The 19,220-nt window shown below is 53.7% G+C and overlaps 2 protein-coding genes across 5 annotated transcripts in view; one reads left to right on the top strand and one right to left on the bottom strand.

The window, feature by feature from the left end:
* Positions 1–6,487: 6,487 nt before the first annotated feature.
* On the top strand, positions 6,488–14,931 carry Trim45 (tripartite motif containing 45). 4 transcript variants are annotated; one of them, XM_070006435.1, is made up of 6 exons: positions 6,488–7,078; positions 9,565–10,283; positions 11,471–11,600; positions 12,542–12,656; positions 13,806–13,932; positions 14,665–14,931. In XM_070006435.1, the coding sequence occupies exons 1-6, from the start codon at positions 6,585–6,587 to the stop codon at positions 14,811–14,813; spliced, it is 1,734 nt and encodes a 577-aa protein (XP_069862536.1). In that variant the 5' UTR covers positions 6,488–6,584; the 3' UTR covers positions 14,814–14,931. The 4 variants fall into 4 exon arrangements, with proteins under 4 accessions (XP_069862536.1, XP_069862537.1, XP_069862539.1 ...); XM_070006436.1 differs by lacking the exon at positions 13,806–13,932; XM_070006438.1 differs by lacking the exons at positions 13,806–13,932; positions 14,665–14,931 and adding an exon at positions 13,039–13,792.
* A 2,677-nt stretch (positions 14,932–17,608) lies between these two features.
* The window catches only part of Ttf2 (transcription termination factor 2), a 31,841-nt gene continuing 30,229 nt past the window's right edge, over positions 17,609–19,220 (bottom strand). Inside the window, exon 23 of the mRNA XM_070006434.1 lies at positions 17,609–18,884. Within this exon, the coding sequence (XP_069862535.1) occupies positions 18,740–18,884 (145 nt within the window). The 3' untranslated portion in view covers positions 17,609–18,739. The remainder of the gene's footprint in view (positions 18,885–19,220) is intronic.

Below are 19,220 nucleotides of genomic sequence, written 5' to 3'. Positions count from 1 at the left end.
GCACTGCGCCAGCCCGCAGCTGTGCCGCACAGACAGCAATGAAGCTGACAACAGTAAAGGGCCGTGTGCTGTCTCCGTCCGCCTATCTCCCTAGCTCTCTACCACAGGGGACAATGGCACTAAAAACACCCAGGAGTTATCTAGGAAGAGGCTGTGCAAGGAGAAAGCGGGAGGCTAGAGAAAGTCTGCCCAAATGCACAACAAACACCAAGGGCTGGGGGGCGGGGGAAGGGAGGGGACAGACACTGTGCTTGCAGCTGGGCCGAGGTAAAGCTGGGGTTCGAGGGCAGAGTTAGAGCATGGAGAAGGAAGGCGGATGGCATTGGACCCCAACTGTAATGCAGAAATGTTCACATCTACATACCCTTCATCAAGATGGCATCTACCCACGCGCGCCACGCCACAGCCAGGGGAGGGAGAGACAGACAACACGGATTTGCAAATTGTTAACAATTGGAGGGTAATGGATATTTTTTTTAACACTGCCAACTGCTCATTCTCTCCTTACCTGTGTCTTCTACATTTTTATTCTGCGTATCTTACAAAATCAAAACAGTAAGGGGTTACATACAGCATACATACATACACACATATGTGACTATATATACATGCACACATCCATGTTTTATGCAGAGAGAACAAAAATTTCTTTTCACATTCAAAGAACCAATTTTTGCCCATCCAGAGAAAAGATTGTTCCCACAGAGAATGTGTGAGATAAACACATCTACACAAAAGAGTAATAAATCAAATTATAATGGAATAAACGATTCCAATTAGGTTTTAGAAACAATGTTACTATATTAGCCACTCATTGTAAGATACAATCCTAAGTGATCTAACAAAAAAAGTTTTTAACTCTTAATGCTCTGTCTCAGCTCTCTCCAGAAAACCTTTCTGTTGTACTGTGGTAATCAACCACCGGGCACCGGTTACTGGGCACATGTCTATGTGCCCTGGGGAAGCCAGGACCAGGGCAGACACCAAATTAGTCCTCCATCACCTTGGTCTTAAAGTCCCCCTGGGAGGTGGGGCTAGGGAAGCAGAGGAAACAAAGCCAGCTGGCGAGTCCTTAGGAAGAATGCCCTTAGTAGGGGCAGGTGTTAGAATGGAAGGGTTGTTTTGAAGATAAATTCTTCTGATAATACTGTTTTGCCAAGATCTAGAGTGGAACTGCCCCATGGAGACTCACGGTGAGTCATTCCTATCACTTTAAAAGGTAACAGGAAGAGTGGGAACAATGAATGGATCTGTGTGTGCTGGTAGAGAATTAGGCCTAGGAGCATCTCTGAGCTTTTCGGCCCAAGATTAGCACTCTACCTACTACTCTGGCTACAGCTCCACTTCTGGCTTTTTTTTTTTTTTAGTGGCTAATCGGAGAGAAGTCTCAGGGACTTTCCTGCCTGGGCTGGCTCCAAACTTCAGTCCTCAGATCTCAGCCTCCTTAGCAGCTAGGATTACAAGTGTGAGCCTCCAGTGCCCTGCTCCAAATATTTTCTTGATGAGATGCTAATATGGAATGTTGGGAGAATAGATGAGCCTCATCACACCAGAACTTCCTGAAAACACCAAGTGCTGCTCATCAATAAAAGGAGAAAGTGCTTTCAGGTCCCACGCACTGTAAATAATAGGATTTTATTAAAAATCCACCGCAGATGTAAACGCTACCTTGAAAATAGGCACTTGAAACAACTGCTGTCAATCTAGAAATATGTAAGTAGGCGTTGCCTTGGTGGGTAAGAAGATTTCTATTTCCTTGAGATGTTATACAGCCTGGCCGGTATACAGCCTTCCTCAAGCCATGATGTATCACAGCCTACCCACACACGAAAGGCTGTCACCAAGGTGTGGTGCACTTTTGCTCAGAACATCAGCTGCCATTTGAATTAGAAAATGCATTAAGTTACACTGCCATTTTAAATTTATCTTGTTCAGGTTTTATCACTCTGACAAATGAGAAACAAAAGGCTTTTGTTTGCTAACCATTTTTAAAAAAAACTCTTCCAAAAGAGAATGGGTGGGGGAGGTAACCCAATGCTGGTGGCTCACAGCTGTAATCCTAGCCACTCAATAGTTCAAAGCCAGTCTGGGCAGAAAAGTCGGTGAGACTGATTTCCAATTTGTGACCTCCCCTCCCACCCCCCCAAAAAAGAACAACTATGGCTCAACTGGTAGAGCATCAGTCTTTAGCGGAAAAAGCAAGAGCTTGGGGCCCTTGGTTCAAGCCCGAATACTGGTAATGTTAGAAAAATAAAGTAGCAAATGGTAACCCCTCTCTACATCACCCTATTAACAAAAACAAGAGTGCTTCCGAGTTTTCATCATAAATACCCTATCTACACTCTCATGGCATTTATCACAAAATACCACTTATAACTTACCATTCTTAGATCTCACATTTAGGATCAGCTCAGAATGCAGTGACTTTCTCATTACAAACAAAATGCTTAGATAGCAGGCCCTGAATCGTGGAGCCTAGGCAAGCCCTTTTCTATCTGATTTGGTACAAGACTTTTTTTTTTTTTAAAGCAACCCTTGTCCAAACTCCTCAGTATATCTTGTTTTATTACACCTACTTCCTCTAGATGGCACTAAAGATTGTGTTTTAGCAATCAGGCCTTGCTGGTGAAGAGCAAAAAAGATTTCTTCGAAATAAGCTATACATTTCTCTGGTTCTTTGTCCTGTCAGGACCAGAAAGGAAACCATGGGGTGCCGGTGGCTCATGTCTGTAATTCTAGCTACTCAAGTGGCTGAGATGCAGAGGCCAGCCTGAGCAGAAAAGTTTGTTGGGCAAAAAGCCAGGCTCAAGAGGCATAGCTCAAGTGGTAGAATACCAGTCTGAGTTCAATCCCTGGTACCACCACACACAAAAAAGATGTCTCATTCATTTATGCACTCACTGCTTCAGATACCATGCCCTGAATTAGTGATGCAAATAAGACAGGTTCCCCTAACATTACGAGCTCCCAGTGTGGGAGGGGAGGCTGTAGCGAGAACTGAACCAGATACGAAGACAGAAAGTTGAAACCTGGAATGCCAGTCACTAGTGAGTCCCGGCCCCAGAGGGACACTTCAGACTTTGTGAACTGATGGACAGAGAAGCTGATGTCTGATCTCTGAAGAAATGAAGCTGGCTGGGCTGCAAGGGTAGGGCTGTGCTTCTTTAACATGTGTGGGGTTTTGTCCTGGGCCTCTCCCCTTCTCCCCGGCCCATGCTGCCCCTAGCAACCCGCCCTGTAGCTGTCGCTGGGCTGAGCAGACAAGCCCCCACCCGAGCTCCCCGGGCTCCTCGCTTGCTGCTTTCTCCCCGCTCATCCGCGTGGACTGGCCTTCCCTTTCGAGTCTAGGCAGTGGAACCACCTTCTTCCTCAGGGACACCTCCACGTGGCCGGCCACACCTCCACGTGAGCCAGGGACACCCAATCCCGCTCTTTGCTCCGCTTCACATCCCTGCAGCAGTTTCCCACAGGCCAGGGCCTGTGTAGTTTATGCTGTGTGTGGTTAATGGTGCGGTCCCCACTGGAGGACAGGCTCCAGGAGAGCTGGGACACTTACAATGTGGTGTGCCTGGCACGCCATATGTCCATGTTTCCGTGGAACACCACGGAACCTGCAGTGAAGACAGCTGAGGACTCATTGCAGGTTTAGACGGATCAATGACTGTACTGAAGAGTGAGCCAGGCAGCCTGGACTTTGGAAACAGCACCATGGGGTTAGAAAGAACAGATTCAAAACATGGACCCCATGAGTCCATAGGAGCCCCAGCTCCCATGTAACAAGAAGACTGGCATGTTAACATTCCTTACTTCAACTACTGCTCCACAGTGGTATTTGAGAAGAAGAGGAAGAGCATTAAAGAAACAATAAGTAAAAGAGAGCCAAGAACCCTGGGAAGAAACAGTGTTGCAGAGAAGAGGGAAGGACAGAGGACGAGAGGTGGAAGGAAATCAGGAAGCCAACCAAGGGAAAGAGCCAGCTTCAAGAAGGAGCTTGAGCTGGGCACAGGTGGCTCACACTTGTCATCCTAGCTACTCAGGAGGCTGAGATCTGAGGCTTGCAGTTCAAAGTCAGCCCAGCAGTGAACCCCAATGAACCACCAGAAACCTGGAAATGGCGCAGTGGCTCAAGTGGTAGAGCACTCACCTTGAGCACAAAGAGGCTCAGGGACAGTGCCCAGGCCCTGAGTTCAAGTCCCAGAAACATCAAAGAAAAAAAAAAGGGGAACTTGTGTCAAAAGCGATCATAGATTCACTTACACAAGAAAGAATAGGGATGTGGCTCAGGTGGTAGAGCCATGAATTCAAACACCAGTGCTGCACAAATGGAACCAATCCAAGCCAAAGCCAAAGGAATGAACAAAACTGAGCAGGAGCACCCTCCCTACCCAGCTTTCTTGCCATCGATGTTGGATCAAACGCGGTTTCAGAGGAGTAGAGACAGCACGAGTCAGGAAGAATCCCCAGGGTGAACATGGAGGAAACCAAGAACAGACGAGCCCAGAATCTTGGTGACTAGGAGACTGCCTGAGCTAACACACGTGTACTTAACATGCATTTCCTAACCGGAGAAGCTGGACTTGCGGCCATGGGCAGTGAGATCCTGCAGGAGGGAGGGCTGGCCTGGGGTCGGGGCTGGGAGCAGAGGCCGGCCAACTGGCCGCCTCAGAGTCCCCCCAGCCCAGCAGAAGGCCAATTTGCCCCGGTCAGAGTGTGTGTGGATAGCGGAGCACTTAGGAAAGCACCCCTGTGTGGATGGAGAAGCACCTAAGAAAGCACCCGTTTGTGGACGGGAGGAACACCTAGGAAAGCACCCCTGTGTGGAGTAGCACTTAGGAAAGCAGCCCTGTGTGTGGATGGAGGAGCACCTAGCAAAGCACTCTGTATGTGGATGGGAGGAGCACCTAGGAAAGCACCTGTGTGTGGCTGGAACACCTAGGAAAGCACCCCTGTGTAGATGGAGAAACACTTAGGAAAGCACCCCTGTGTGGATAGAGGAGCACCTAGGAAAGGACCTCTCTGTGTGTACGGGCAGAGCACCTAGGAAAGCACCTCTCTGTGTGTACGGGCAGAGCACCTAGGAAAGCACTCTGTGTGTGGACAGAGGAGCACCTAGGAAAGCACTCTGTGTGGATGGGAGGAGCACTTAGGAAAGGACCTCTGTGTGTGGATGGAGGCGCACCTCGGAAAGCACATGTGTGTGGACGGAGGAGCACCTAGGAAAGCACCTCGCAGCATGCGGCTCAGAGCCAGGTGTCAGCCCCCGCCCCCCCCCCCCCCCCAGGCGGAAGGCCTAACCAGAACTGACAGCCTGCCAACCTAGAGAGGCCCAGAGCCCAGCCCGCTGGGTGAGCAGTGCTCTGCTCCTGAGCGCCGAGGCCCGTGCCCGCGCGCGCATGCGCCAGCCCGCCAGGCCCGGCACCCCGCAGTCGGGCTCCCTGCAGCCGGCGCTCGCCCGCTGCCGTCACGCCTTCGGCTTTTTGGTGGCTAGCTGGAGCCGAGGCTCACGGACTTTCCTGCCCAGGCTGGTTTCGAGCCGCGATCCTCGGCTCTCAGCCTCCCGGGCGGCGAGGACGGCAGCCACCGCCCGGGCGCCCAGGGTCCGGTCGCGGCCGGGCCGTCCCCCGCGGCGCCATTGTGACCGGCCGCGGTCCGCCTCCCGGGCGCAGCCCGCGGGGTCCCGTGACGCGCGGTGAACCCCGAGCCCTCACTCCCGCCGTGCCTTGCCCTCTCCGCCCCCCCCGGGGGGCCTCCGATTCCACACCTCGGCCCACCGGCCTCCGAAACTCCCCAGACGCCCACGGACCGCGGGAGCCCAGTGACCGCCGGCCAGGCCCCGGCTCCGAGCGCGGCGGCGGCCTCGCCGCCTACAACTCCCAGCATGCTCCGGGCCACGCCTCGGGACTGACGGCTCCATTCGCCAATAGGAGAGCCCGGCCAGAGTCCGTGGGGCAACTGGAGGGCGCGAAGGTGGCCGTCCCGGCGGCACCTCAGCGCGGCCTTTCCTGTAGGAGAGAAAGAGTCAGTCTTCGTAAAATGGTGACCTGACTACACTAAGTCGCTCAGTCCAAGCCTTACTTTTTTCGCCCTTGGGTTTCGCCTTTGGCCTTCAGCTTGGTCCCCACTGCGCGGGAGGGGGACTGGCGAGGAGGTGGAACTTCTCCAAATCTTACTGGGTGGTGGTGGTGGTGTCCCGGAGAGGGCGGGAAGGGCCGCCCCTGGAAGGCGATTGGTCGGCCCGGAGCCAGCCTGGGCTGTGATTGGCGCGAGCAGTCGGGCCTGGGCCGCCACGCCGGGAGGCCGTGCGCCACCCCCCCCGCCCGCCTACCGCGGGAGAGTGCGGCGCTTGTCGCGTGTGCGGGGCCGGCTGCGGGCCGGAGCGGGCGCAGGGGGGCGGGTGGCGGGCCAGCCGCAGCTCGAGGCCTGGCAGCCGAGTCGGGAAGGACGGGGACGCGCCCGGTTATGGGCTGCGCAGGCGAGGGCGGGGCGCGACGTCGGATCCCCGGTAGATCTGCGGGCGGGTCCTCGGGGCCGCCCTCCCCCGCTTCGCGCGCGCCGCTCCGCTGCGCCCCGGGAGAAGAGCCCCCATGGTCCCCGCTCTCCGGGGCGCTCTCCGGGCCGGGCCGGACCCCCGCGAGCCCGCCCTGGCGCCCCTGTCCCCGCCCCCCCGGGGGCCCACGCCGGTGGACGCGGCCAAGACGCACTGCCCGTCGTGCCTGGGGCTGTTCCGGATGCCGCGGCTGCTGCCGTGCCTGCACACGGTGTGCACCGCGTGTCTGGAGAAACTGGAGCCCTTCTCGGTCGGGGACGCGGACGCCGGCTCGGACGGCCTGGCGCCGCTGCCGCTCGGGCCGCGCGTCGGCATCCTCTGCCCGGTGTGCGAGGCGCAGGTGGACCTGCCGGCCGGCGGCGTGCAGGCCCTCACCATCGACCACCTGGCCCTGAGCGACGTCCTGCTGGAGAGCCGCAGCGGGGACGACCCGGGCCCGGCGGCCTGCGACCTGTGCGGCGCCGCGGGCGCGGACAAGCGGTGCCAGACCTGCGGGGTCAGCCTCTGCCCCTTCTGCTGCCAGGCCCACCGGTAACCACGGGGCCCCGCCTCCGGGTCCGAGCGGGGAGGAGGGCGGCAGGAGAGGGTTCCGAACAGGGGGAGGGAACGGCTCACGCACCTGTCATCTCATCCCAGCCTCCCAAGAGGCCCAGATCTGAAGATCGTGATCCAAACCCCGGGCTGGGAAAGCTGCGGAGGTCTCACCTCCTCCCATCGGCCACCAAAAAGCCAGAAACAGAGCTGTGGCTCACGTGGTAGAGCCTTGAGCGAAAAGCTCAGGGTCAGGGCCCAGTCCCCGGATTCAAAGCCCAGGCAGGACCAGCCACCAGCACAAAGAAAGAAAAGGAAGGAAGGAAGGAAGGATACCAAGAGCTAAAGAACAGGACTGGGAAGGTGGCTCAGTGATACAGTGCTCGCCGCTCATGCATGAGGCCCTGGGTTCGATTCCTCAGCACCACATAAGCAGAAAAAAAGCCGGAAGTGGCACTGTGGCTCAAGTGATAGAGCACTAGCCTTGAGCTGAAGAGCTGAGGGACAGCACCCATGCCCAGTGTTCAAGCCCCACAACCAACAACAAAAAAGAGCTAAAGAAAAAGAGCTAAAGAACAATATTCAAGGAATTTCCCTGAATAACAACCTGATAGAATAGTAATAATAGAATAGTAATAATAGCAGTAAAGATTTGCATAGTCTATTCATGTGCTGGTACGGGGGTTTGAACTCTGGGCCTGCGTGCTGTTTCTTAGCTTTTTCTTGGCTTTTTCACTCAAGGTTAGTATTCTACCACTCTATGTCCAGCTTTTTGCTGGTAAATTGGAGTTAAGAGTCAGCCCAGGCTGACTCTGAACCGTGATCCTAAGATCTCAGCCTCCTGAGTAGCTACAGTTACAGGTACAAGCCACCTGTACCCAGCCTTCACGTGGTTTTTTCAACTTGCAGCTTCCTTCCATCACTTGGTTGGTAAACAATTGTAGTGGGTAGTGGAGAAACAGGAAGATGAAGCATCGCAGAGACCCTGCCCTTGGCCTTGTTTGATCCTGCTTGCAACCCTTACAGGAAGGCACCCACTCTCTTTGTCTTGGGGAGACTGAGGCTCAGAAATTTGAAATCTGCCAAGGAGCCACAACTGGTGAGAAGTGAATCAGTCTAGATGTTCTACTCTGATCTGTGCTCTTTGCGGTTACACATGGTGCTGTCTCGGTGTAGGTGCCAGCTTGATTGGCAGAGGCTCTGCCTTGGCTGTGTGCCTTACAGCTGGTGAATGGAGGGACTGCAGATACTAATTGCAGTGTAGATGTTGACAGTTTTTGGTCAGATGGATCACTCTTGTCCCTTCTTCCCACCACACTCTAGAACTTCAGTATATAAAATCACCAAGGTTTTAGGATTAATCCAGAATAGTTTTTCCATCCTGGCTTGCATTTGTCATCTGGCCTCACCAACAGGCCAAGCCTCTCGTTTTCACTCTATTTTTAACTTGTGTGATGGTTGCTAAGACTGCCAAACAGCTGTTTTCTCAGGAGCCTCTTTTCTGGTGCCAGGAGAGGTCCTAAGGTTGAGCTGACAGATTGGCTCAGGGAACTCTAGATAGCCCTGGTGGCTTCGTGGGGATTTCCTTGAGTCTTTACAAGAAAAGAATGACAGCGGAGCTCTGCTTGAGCATTGATTTCATGTTCAAGTTATGCTGACCACACTTGGAAAGTCCGGCTGCTGATGGAGTGGTGTAGATGCTGGTAGAGGGACTGCTTTAATAAAATCTTAGGGAAGAGGGGCGGGGGGCACACACGACACTTTTCCCAGGCAGGCTACCTGCTTCAGTTGGTGCTCGGTCAGCTGTGGTTTGTATCGCTTGGTTTGTTTGCATCAGGCTCTCAGCTAGGTTTGGGATGCGGGCTGTGCTATGCCACTCCCCCCCCCATCTAAATGTGGCCAAATAACTCTTGGGGACAGTTTCAGGGTGTGTATGTATACACACACGTGTGTTTGCTGGCCCTGGGCCTTGAACTCAGGGCCCCATCCTCTTGCTTGGCTTTCTTTATCCTACTTGAACCATGGCTCTACTTCTGCTTTTTTTGGTGGTTAACTGCAGATAAGAGTTTGCGGGCTTTACCCCCTGCCTCTGCTGGCCTCGAACCTCAATCCTCAGATCACAGCCTCCAGCCACCACCCTGGGCAGCGTTACAACCCGAGCCGAACCCCGGTCCACCTCGAACCTCGGCCCACCTCTGAACCCCGGCCCACCTCCGAACCCCGACCCACCTCTGAACCCGAACCACCTCGAACCCCGGCCCACCTCTGAAACCCGAACCACCTCGAACCCCGGCCCACCTCTGAACCCCGAACCACCTCGAACCCCGGCCCACCTCGAATTCCGGCCCACCTTAGGACCAGGCCCGCCTCCGTTGGGCAGGTGTTGTCCCAGGGGCCCGGGAGGCCCGCAGCCGAGGCTCAGGCCTGGCGCGCGGGCCCGGCCCCGTCTCCGGCCCCCCTGACGTCCTGCTCGGGTTGCTTCGCAGGCGGCAGAAGCGGACCGCTGACCACACCGTGGTGGACCTGGACGCGCGCGCGGGGAAGCCCGAGCCCTGCCCCACGCACCCGGCCGAGGAGCTGCGGCTGTTCTGCGAGCTGTGCGAGCGGCCAGTGTGCGGCACGTGCGCGGCCGGGGAGCACCTGGGCCATCCGTGCGAGGACGCGGGCCGCGCGGCACAGCGCCACGGGGAGGTGCTGCGCGCGCTGCTGCGGGGCGCGCGCCCGCGCCTGCGCGCCCTGGACGAGGCGCTGGCGCGCGTGCGCGGCCGGGACGCGGCACTGCGCGAGCGCGTGCGCGCCGTGGCCGCCGACGTGCGCGCCTCCGCCGAGGGCCACATCGCCGCGGTGGAGGAGCACCGGGATCAGCTGCTGCGGCAGCTGGCGGCCCTGAGCACCCGCCGTGAGCGCGCGCTGCGCATGCAGGGCACGCAGTTGGAGCGGTTGCGCGCGGACGTGCGCGCGGGCGTGGACTTCGCCGAGCACCTGCTGGCGCGCGGCTCAGACCTGGCCGTGCTGGTCTCCCAGGGCGTGGTAGTGGCGCGGCTGCGCGCGCTGAGCCAGGCCGGCCGCGGCACGCGCCCCGCCGGGCACCCCCACATCCGCTTCTGCCCCCAGGAGGCGGCCGGCCAGTGCCGCGGCTTCCCGGTCTATGGCGCCCTGGACACCCAGGAGGTCGACCCGGCCCGGTGCACCCTGCAGGGAGAAGGTACGGGGCGCGGGCGGCCCGTGGAGGACGCGCCGAGGCGCACACCTGCAACCCCAGCCCGCCCGGCCTCCAAACGCCGTGCGGGGGCCAGAAGGGGCTCAGTGCTGAGTGCTCACCTGGCACGCAGGAAGCCCCGGGTTCGAGTCTTCAGTGCCACACACAAAAAGCTGGAAGTGGCGCTGTGGCTCAAGTGGCAGAGCACCAGCCTTGAGCTGAGGGGCAGCGCCCAGGCCCTGGGTTCAAGCCCCAGGACTGGCACAAACCAAACACAAACCCACTGACGCCTGTGGGGCTCCCCACGGCCTCCCCGCCCGCCTGCCTGGTCCGTGCAGTTGGTGTCCAGTGTCTGGGCGCGGTCCGGCCCCGCCCACCTCAGGACAGGCCTGCCAACCACCACCAACCACACAGCCCTGCTGGGGGCCAGGCCGGCGCTGCCGACCCCTCCTGCTCCCGGAAGGAGGCGCACCCGGCTCTGGGCTCCTCTAATCCGTGCCCGGCCCCTTCACAGGAGCCTTCTCGCCCCGTCTGTCTGTTTTTATTTTTGTGTGTGTACAGGTCCTGGGGTCTGCACTCGGGGCTTGGCCACTGTCCTTAGCTTTTTCCAGCGAAGTGGGTGCTCTACCCTCTGAGCCACACCTCTACTTCCGGCTTTTTGCTGGTTGGTTGGAGATGAGAGTCTCACAGCTTTTCCTGCCTCACACCTCTGTCCTCAGATCCCAGCCTCCCCAGTGCGGGCAGGAGCCACCTGCTCCTGGTTTATTGAAGGGGAAGAAATTCCTCTGTCCCCAGACAGGGCCATCCCTGGGTCATAGTGCCAGCATGTAAGGCCCTGCACCAGGGTGAGGGCCTCCAAGTCCAGAGGGTCACACAGCACAGGCCCAGCCCAGCGGGTCCACCACACCCCTGCCCCGGCTCTGATCATCGAGGTCAATGCTGCATATTTCCTGAGATTCTCTAGGGTGGAAGTTAAGGTCCAGACCCCTGTGATCACAGAGTGGCCAGGTTGGCCCCAGAGCTCTGCACAGGCTGACGTGGGGAAAGGAGAGAACAGGAAGGGCGCTGATAGCTGTAATAAGCAGGAAGCACAGCCTCTGGTTTGAAGCGGGAAGGCAAGAGGGAGTCCATGTTGGGGGTATTGTTTTGGCGGCTCGCCCTAGCTGTGGTGCTGCTGGGTTTGTCACCCGCAGATCTGCACAGAGCTCGGGAGAAGCAGACGGCCTCTTTCACCCTGCTCTGCAAGGATGCGGCAGGAGAGAGCCTGAGCAGAGGAGGGGACCACATCAGTGTCGCCGTTGTCCCTAAAGACAAGAAAGACAGGTGTGTAGGACACACACGGCCGGGACATAGAGAACTCAAGGGTCTTTGGGTTCTTGAGCACAACTCAGTGGTCGTCTTCTTGGAGTTCATTTTCCCTCTCCAAGAGGTGATGAAAAAATGTGATTTCTCATGGTTGAATCAAATGATCAGATCCAAGTTTGTTTTTGTGCCAGTACTGGGGCTTGAACTCAGGGCTTCAAGCTCTTGCTTAGCTTTTTCACTCAAGGCTGGCTCTCTACCACTTGACCCACATCTCCACTTCCATTTATTTGCTGGTTTATTTGACATGAGATTATGTCCATAAGATATTTGTTTTTCCAGGCTACCTTTGAACCTCAATTCTCAGATCTCAGCCTCTTGAATAGCTTGGAACGCAGGCACATAGCACTGGTGCCTACATCCAAATGTGTTGTATGTGTTTCAGTCCTTTATGCAATTCTCTTTCAAAGATGTACCTTGTCTAATTGATTAAATTCATTCCAGGATTTGGCATGGACTGAAAAATCTTCCATGTTAAATGGATTGGTACCTTTCCTGAGTTTTGCCAGGAGCAGGTTTATAGTTCTGTTTCTTTGGAGTTGATGTGCTGACAGGAATATGAGTTCAACAGGGGACTGAGGAGTAATCCCATACACCGGCAGCTGAAACCGGAGCCAGCCCAGGCAGAGAAGTCTGTGAGACTCTTATTTCCCATTAACCACCAAAAAGCTGGAAGTGGATGTGTGGCTCAAGTGGTAGAGCACCAGCCTCGATCAAAAAGCGAGTACTGGCATGCACACACACACACACACACACACACACACACACACACACACACACACACACACACACACACACACACACACACACACACACACACACACACAATATTGAGCAGAATAGACTTTTCAGTCTAGAATAGGCAGCTGAGAGAGGATTTTTTTTCACCTTTTTTCCTTTAGTCCAGTCAGAACAGTGGTCCAGGATAACAAGGACGGGACATACAACGTGTCCTATACCCCCAAGGAACCCGGCATCTACACCGTGTGGGTTTGCGTGGAAGAACAGCATGTGCAGGTCAGTGTGGCCCAGGGCCCGCACCGAGGGCCTCCACCATCTTCTGATCAGCTCCACGGAAAGTGGAGCGAGTTCTCTTCTTTCTTCCCTGTAGAAATAGCCCAAATTCTGCTTTTCTCTCTCTTGTGCTGGTCCTAGGCCTTGAACTCAAGGCCTCACACTCTCACTGAGCTTTTTCAGCTCAAAGCTGGCACTCTATCACTTGAGCCACAGCTCCACTTCCAGCTTTTTGCTGGTTAGAGATAGGAGTCCCATGGAGTTTTCTGCCCAGGCTAGCTCTGAACCTTGATCTCAGATCTCAGCCTCCTGAGTAGCTAGGGTTACAGATGTGAGCTACTAGCACCCAGCGATCTTGCTATTCTGTCCTGTGTTCACCTCTTAGTGACTTGATGGAACTCTTAATTTGGAGAAGATGACTTGGCCCTTAGGGCTGTCCACCTGCAGACAAGCACACTTGGGGAACACAGTGTTGCTGAGAAGTCCCAGCCTTGTTCAGATTGAGACTGGGGCATAATTGGCAGAGTGAGGCCCCTTCCTCTCCATGGACGGCCATTTATCTGCCTGTATGTCTCCATTTCACTTGTATGCATCTATATTATCATGGTTATGGCACCGTCTCCACACCTCCTGAAGGAAAAAATAGAATTTAACATCAGGAAGGCTTCTAAGTAGGCTTTCTGCGCTTTCTCTGACTGCATGGCTCTCAAGCAGGGAGAGGCAAATTGCACTTAGTAAATCTTTTTGGCAGTTGGGAGAATTGCTGATTGGAGAATCACTAGCCGCAGCCACTTCACCTTTCTCCCTTGTGTCTTCCCAGGGAGGACAGGGGAGTGGGTAAAGGTGCGCTGTCCAGGGTGGAGGCTGAGAGGCAGGAGGCTTGGCCTGTCGGTGGCGCAGAGGCACGAGGCTGATGGCTGGATGAAGGACTGCAGGCCACACACCCTGGTGGGTGTAGCCTGAGATTCCTCAGGAATTGCTTAGGTGACTCAGGCACCTGAGAGCATGGGTGAAGAGCAGGAGTGGGTGCAGTGTAGACTTCTACCCCACACAAGGCTGACGGTGGGAGGCTTCTGCTCTGGCTAAATGGCTTAGCTTGGCTCAGCTGTTGGTTCACAATGCTGTCCTGTGCTTTTGCTGTCCACTCGGCAGGGCTCGCCCTTCACTGTGACAGTGAAGAAGAGGCACCACGCACACTCGGGTGTCTTTCACTGCTGTACCTTCTGCTCCAGTGGTGGCCAGAAAGCCGTGCGCTGTGCCTGTGGGGGCACCATGCCAGGTAAGGGGCACGGCTTCCCAGCAAGGCAGCGTCGTGTCGGGTAACCACACAGCCACTCAGGAGCGTGCTTAGGGACTGTGTGTGTGTGTGTGTGTAAGTGTAAGTGTAAACAGGGAAATGTGGGGCCCGCATCAACCTCTTTGTTCAGCATGGAGGTGAAAGGCTTCCAGATTGTGAGTTCTTAGGTTTTGACAGTTCACCAGCTGTAAACTGCACGTCTCCCTGGGGATTCTGGCTCAGTCTACATGGTCCGTGCAGTTAAAGAAATTCCAAATGAGTCAGGTTACAGGTGCACACCGGTAACCCTAGCTACTCAGGAGGCTGAAATCTGAGGATCACAGTTCAAAGCCAAACCTGGCAGGAAAGTTTGAGACTCTTATCTCCATGTAACCACTGAAAGGCGAAAGGTGGAGCTGTGGCTCAAGTAGTAAAGCACCATCTTTGAGTATAAAGCTAAGAGATAACACCTAGGCTCTCAGTTCATGCCCCACGACCAGCACATACCAAAGAAAGAGCAGTTCCCAGTGTGGCAGAGTCAGGAGTGGACGGCAGAACCAGGCACAGGACCAGGCACCTTGAGGTTGGCTTTGGTTTTTCCTGAGCCTTGTGGCTCATTAGGCTTTCTCTAGGGGTTTTCCCTGGCTGGGTTGGAGGAGGGCTCCAGTGCCAGGACAGCCCTTGGGCTCTGTTCCCAGGGTTGTTTTTCCTTCCCATCCTCTTTGTGCCGTGCAGGTGGGTACCTGGGCTGCGGTCACGGACACAAGGGCCATCCGGGCCGTCCCCACTGGTCCTGCTGTGGAAAGTTTGCAGAGAAGTCGGAGTGCACATACGTGGTGGGGCCGGGCACCCCGGGGAACCTGCTGAGGACCGTCGCACTCTGATGATGCCAGTGCCTCCCCCATACCCATAAAGCTTCCACCAGTGGATGTCAGATTTTCCCAAAGCCTGAGAAATACCAAAGAAATGATGGAATTAATTAAAACAGTGCCTTCAAGCGCCTGCTCCGAGTCTCCCTTATACTTGCACCATGGAGCCAGGTCTGTTTCTCTTATAGGTAGATTGGTGATGATCGTACTTTACCACGGAGCGCCTTTCTGTGTGGCACACGGATGGCAGTACTTATGCCAGTGGAATCTGGAGGTCACAGGAGATGATCAGTTTCTTCCTTTCCAGTGCATTACCACCTGTACGTTCTGCTCTGTATTTTCACATCATTACTCGGCAGCAGTTTGACATGTGCCAGCTTCTAGACCTTTCCCACGCAGGATGGTTCTGGGCACACAGGACTTCACATGAAGATCTGACTGATAGAATTTTTAGTTCGGCCCTACTTAAGTGTCTGTTTTCCTAGAACTCCCTCCTTCTAAAGACCAGCATATCTCACTTAACCAAAGTCCACTTGGGAAAAACTCTGCCTCCTCTCAGACTTGGGTAAATTACACGCACCTAGGGGTGAGTTTGGGGTTTTCCATTTACCTCACACTTCTGGGGATTTTATTTATTTTTGCTATGAAGAAGCCTGTTGGATTTCATCACCCATTCCCATGGGTCTTTGTGAGTCAGATGGCAGAATGGTGGATAAAAAGTTTACCATTTATTTCAGTTGGAAAAAGTTCCAGTTAATTGGTCAATTTACCAGAGATGAAATTATATTGTAATAGAAAATTCCTCCACTCATGTTGCTCTGACACTTAAGCCACACCTTCAGTAACAGCCTTTTGTGGGTTAATTGTAAACAAATTTCATACACTTTCTTGCCTGAGCTGACTTTGAACTTCAATCCTGTCTCCAGTGTAGCTAGGATTACTACAGATGTGAGCCAGGACAGACAATTTCCCTGAGAAATCTGTGATGGGTGTGATGGGGTAAGGCGTGGCTCTCAAGCATTCTAATGGAAACAGTTCTGTTACAAACACTTGACGTTGGTGGCGGGGGCAGTGGTGGGGGCTCTTGGCCTGGCCTAGTAATGGACTCTTCACCCAGCTTAACCCAGCTGCTCCACCGGCAGAAAGGCCTGGAGAGGGCATGGTGCACAGGGCCCAGGACTACAGGGAAGGATTTGGGAACCATCACAGCGTGAGGAAGTGATTCAGAAATCATCTGTGGGCTGGACGCTGTGGCACCAACATGGTACAGTATGGAGATGAAGCTCTGCTGCATCACAGGTAAGGAAGTAAATCTCAGGCTAAATCTAATCTAATCCCCTGGGGTGGTGCAACAGGATAAACACCTGGGCTGCCACGGGAAATAAACATCCATCTACTCTCATCTCTTAAATGCACTCATCACTGAGTTTTACTCGAGAGATGGATCCCTGGGTGTTAGTTTGGCTCAAAGAGATGGTATGCATCCTTTGATTATTTCTTAAATTTAAAACATTTTTAAATAAAATGAACTTGGATTAGACAGCACTATGCCATTAACACTAATTCAGAATGAGACCTCCCAGTCTGGGGACTAGAACCTAAGAATGCGTGTCACATGTACTGTCAGGGCCTGGTTGGGCAGTTCCAACTTTTCCTACGTCCACAACACATCAAGAGCATCTCTACTGTAGACACTGGCTAAGGAATAATTAGGTGGCTTTGACAGGACAGTTAGTCTGAATACGTCCAGAGAAACGTTTATCTTACAGATTAATCAGATTATAAATTGTAATGCCCACTCCCTTTTCCACACAAGACAGGAAGTCTGACCCCCCCCAGGACCATGACTCTGTGACCTCTAAGCACCTTCTTGAGTGGCATTACTGATCACCAGGTCAAACAAGTGATTGCAAACAAGTACACACCAGTAAATCCCCAGTGGGGTACAGACAGGTGCTAACCCCACACCTCCGAAGAGCTGAGAGGCCCCAGGGGTAACAGCCAGTCCTGTGGCAGATGCTGGGCTGCTAAGTCTTCACTGTCCTGAGCCATTCCTTCTCAAATGATATGGCTTTTATAACTTCATAAAGGTAATTTTACCATCTTTATCTCTGGTTTTCAGGGCCTTATTGTAGCAGCTAAGGTCCAAAAGCAATGCTTCCCTTACAAACGAGGATAGCCAAAGGGGATTTTTTTTGGAAAAAGTCACCCAGACTTGGGGCTGGTTGAGGTTCCAGAACAAAAGGCTCCTCACTGCGCTGCATGGTCCTCACCCTTGCCCAGCTCACGAGGTACGCTTCTTTCTAGGGAGAACTATGTTTTGTTTTGTTTTCCTAGTAGAAATGAACAAGGCTTGGGGAATCATTGCTGAGGGAAGAGGAAGTTTGAAGTTTTCTAAAGAATCAAAGGCTCCAGTGTTCATGTTAGTCAGGAATCTGCCATAGAAATGACCCCAGAAATCCGTGGCTCAACAATAATTTCTTGGTCACAGCGTAGCCCAGTGCCTGCGAATGGAGTATGGAAGGAGGTGCACAGGGCTCTGTGTGCTCACTCAGGGTGAGGGCCCAAAGCACGTTAGGAACCCCCAACCTAGTGGGCTCACCATTCTTAGGTCTCCCCTCAGTAAAGCACAGGGGAAGAAAGTTTGAAGATGGCAACCTAGAAATGCCTTCCCACTTTTGTCCATGTTCCCTGGACAAGGCAGTGCCCTGTGCCCTGTCCAGCTGTGGGAAAGACTGGAAGTGGAGTCCCTGGGCAGCCAGAAGCAAGAGAAACAGAAATGGTGAGCATTTAGTGTTATGTTTGCTGTGGTCAGATACATTTATTACATTGTGCCAATGATAATAACACAACTGCTGATGATATGAACACTAAATGACAATAGTCCTAAATGCTAAAATAACCAAAAATTACACAAGCAAGCCGGGCGCCAGTGGCTCACACCTGTCAGCTACTCAGGAGGCTGAGATCTGAGGATCTCGGTTCAAAGCCAGCCCAGGCAGGAAAGTCTGTGAGACTCTAATCTCCAGTTAACCACTAGAAAACCAGAAGTGGCACTGTGGCTCAAGTGGTAGAGCACTCGTCTTGAGCTGAAGAGCTGAGTGACAAAGCCCAGGCCCAGAGTTAAAGCCGTTTGACCGACCAAAAAAAAAAAAATTACAGAAGCATTACATATACAAAGAAAACACGATATGCTCAGAACACTGCAGGCAAATAAAAGTAATAAAATGGAATAACACAATCTCCCCGATACCAAGTGATCCATGAAATGAAATGATGAAATATCTGGGGACTACCCACACTAAGCAGTGGCGCACAGCACCAGGGTGTGCTCAGCAGCTCCTTAACCCGAGGTTGAGAAGCAATGCCAGGTGGAGGGGTGATGGGGCAGCAGGGAGGGGTCTGCTCTGCTCAGTCTAGAAACGCCAATGGGGCAAGCCTCAGTGAGATGGGATTTACCCAGGTTCCACAGGGTGGTAATGCTTCCTCTGCCTCCCAGGTACTGCAACTACAGGTGTGCACCACCACATCCAGCAACACGGGGCCTTTTAAGCTTTATTGAAATAAGTACACTTCCAACAGAGTTGCCTTCCAAAACCAAGTAACTCCAAAGCTTTGTGTGCTGGTCATGGGCTTGGACTTGGACTGGCGCTATCCCTTACCTTTTGTGCTCACGGTAGACACTGTACCATATGAGCCACACCTCCACTTCCAGCTTTTTGGTGGCTAACTGGAGATAAGAGTCTCACAGATTTTTCTGTTGGAGTTGGCTTCGAAGCATTTTTTAAACCTGAAATCATTGCAGTCTCGGCCACTCATTAAAGAAGCTGACTAACTGAAACATGGGGGAACACTGCGCCCGTCCTCAGTTCTGGCGACAGGGTTCTCTGCCACTCCCAGATCCCAACACAAAACAGCAGTGGCCCTATTCTACAGATAGGTTAGATGCCAAAAAGGACTTTGAGGTCGGCCAGGGTGAGCTTGGTGACGGACTCTGCAGACCCAGAGAGAACCTGCTTGGCCAAATCTTTCTTCTTTTCTTGGAGCGCCAAGATCTTTTCTTCCACTGTTCCAGCACAAACAAATCTAAACATAAGCAAGCCATCAGAACATGCACAGCAGCCCACTTCATAACATACCCAAACCACCACTATGCTGCTGGGCTTCTGTGTTTGTGTCTCTAAACTTGGTTACCAACAGGAGCAGGGAAATATACACAGCCTTTATACCCACGTAAAGTGATGTGTCTCAGGCTCAACTTTTACTTCATCCTAAAGCAAGGGTGTCTGAGAGAGCCTCAATTAAGCAAAGGATATCCTATCCCAAAGTAGCACTGAGCGAGGGACCAGTGGCTCATGCTGGTTACCCTAGCTCCTGAGGAGGAGGCCTGGGAACTGTAATTTGAAGCCAGTTACAGAAGTC

This window comes from Dipodomys merriami, unplaced genomic scaffold (genome assembly GCF_024711535.1).
Source record: "Dipodomys merriami isolate MVZ:Mamm:240054 unplaced genomic scaffold, mDipMer1.0.p SCAF_7, whole genome shotgun sequence".
Taxonomy (NCBI): domain Eukaryota; kingdom Metazoa; phylum Chordata; class Mammalia; order Rodentia; family Heteromyidae; genus Dipodomys; species Dipodomys merriami.
This window is presented reverse-complemented; position numbering and strand designations above follow the sequence as displayed.

What these genes read in the sequence shown, in the direction of transcription:
- Trim45 (XM_070006435.1), top strand. Translation starts at nt 6,585, where the DNA reads ATGGTCCCCGCTCTCCGGGGCGCTCTCCGGGCCGGGCCGGACCCCCGC. An exon ending in CCTAAAGACAAGAAAGACAG is followed by an intron (nt 11,601 to 12,541) that starts GTGTGTAGGACA and finishes TTTTTCCTTTAG; the next exon opens with TCCAGTCAGAACAGTGGTCC. An exon ending in TGGAAGAACAGCATGTGCAG is followed by an intron (nt 12,657 to 13,805) that starts GTCAGTGTGGCC and finishes TCCACTCGGCAG; the next exon opens with GGCTCGCCCTTCACTGTGAC.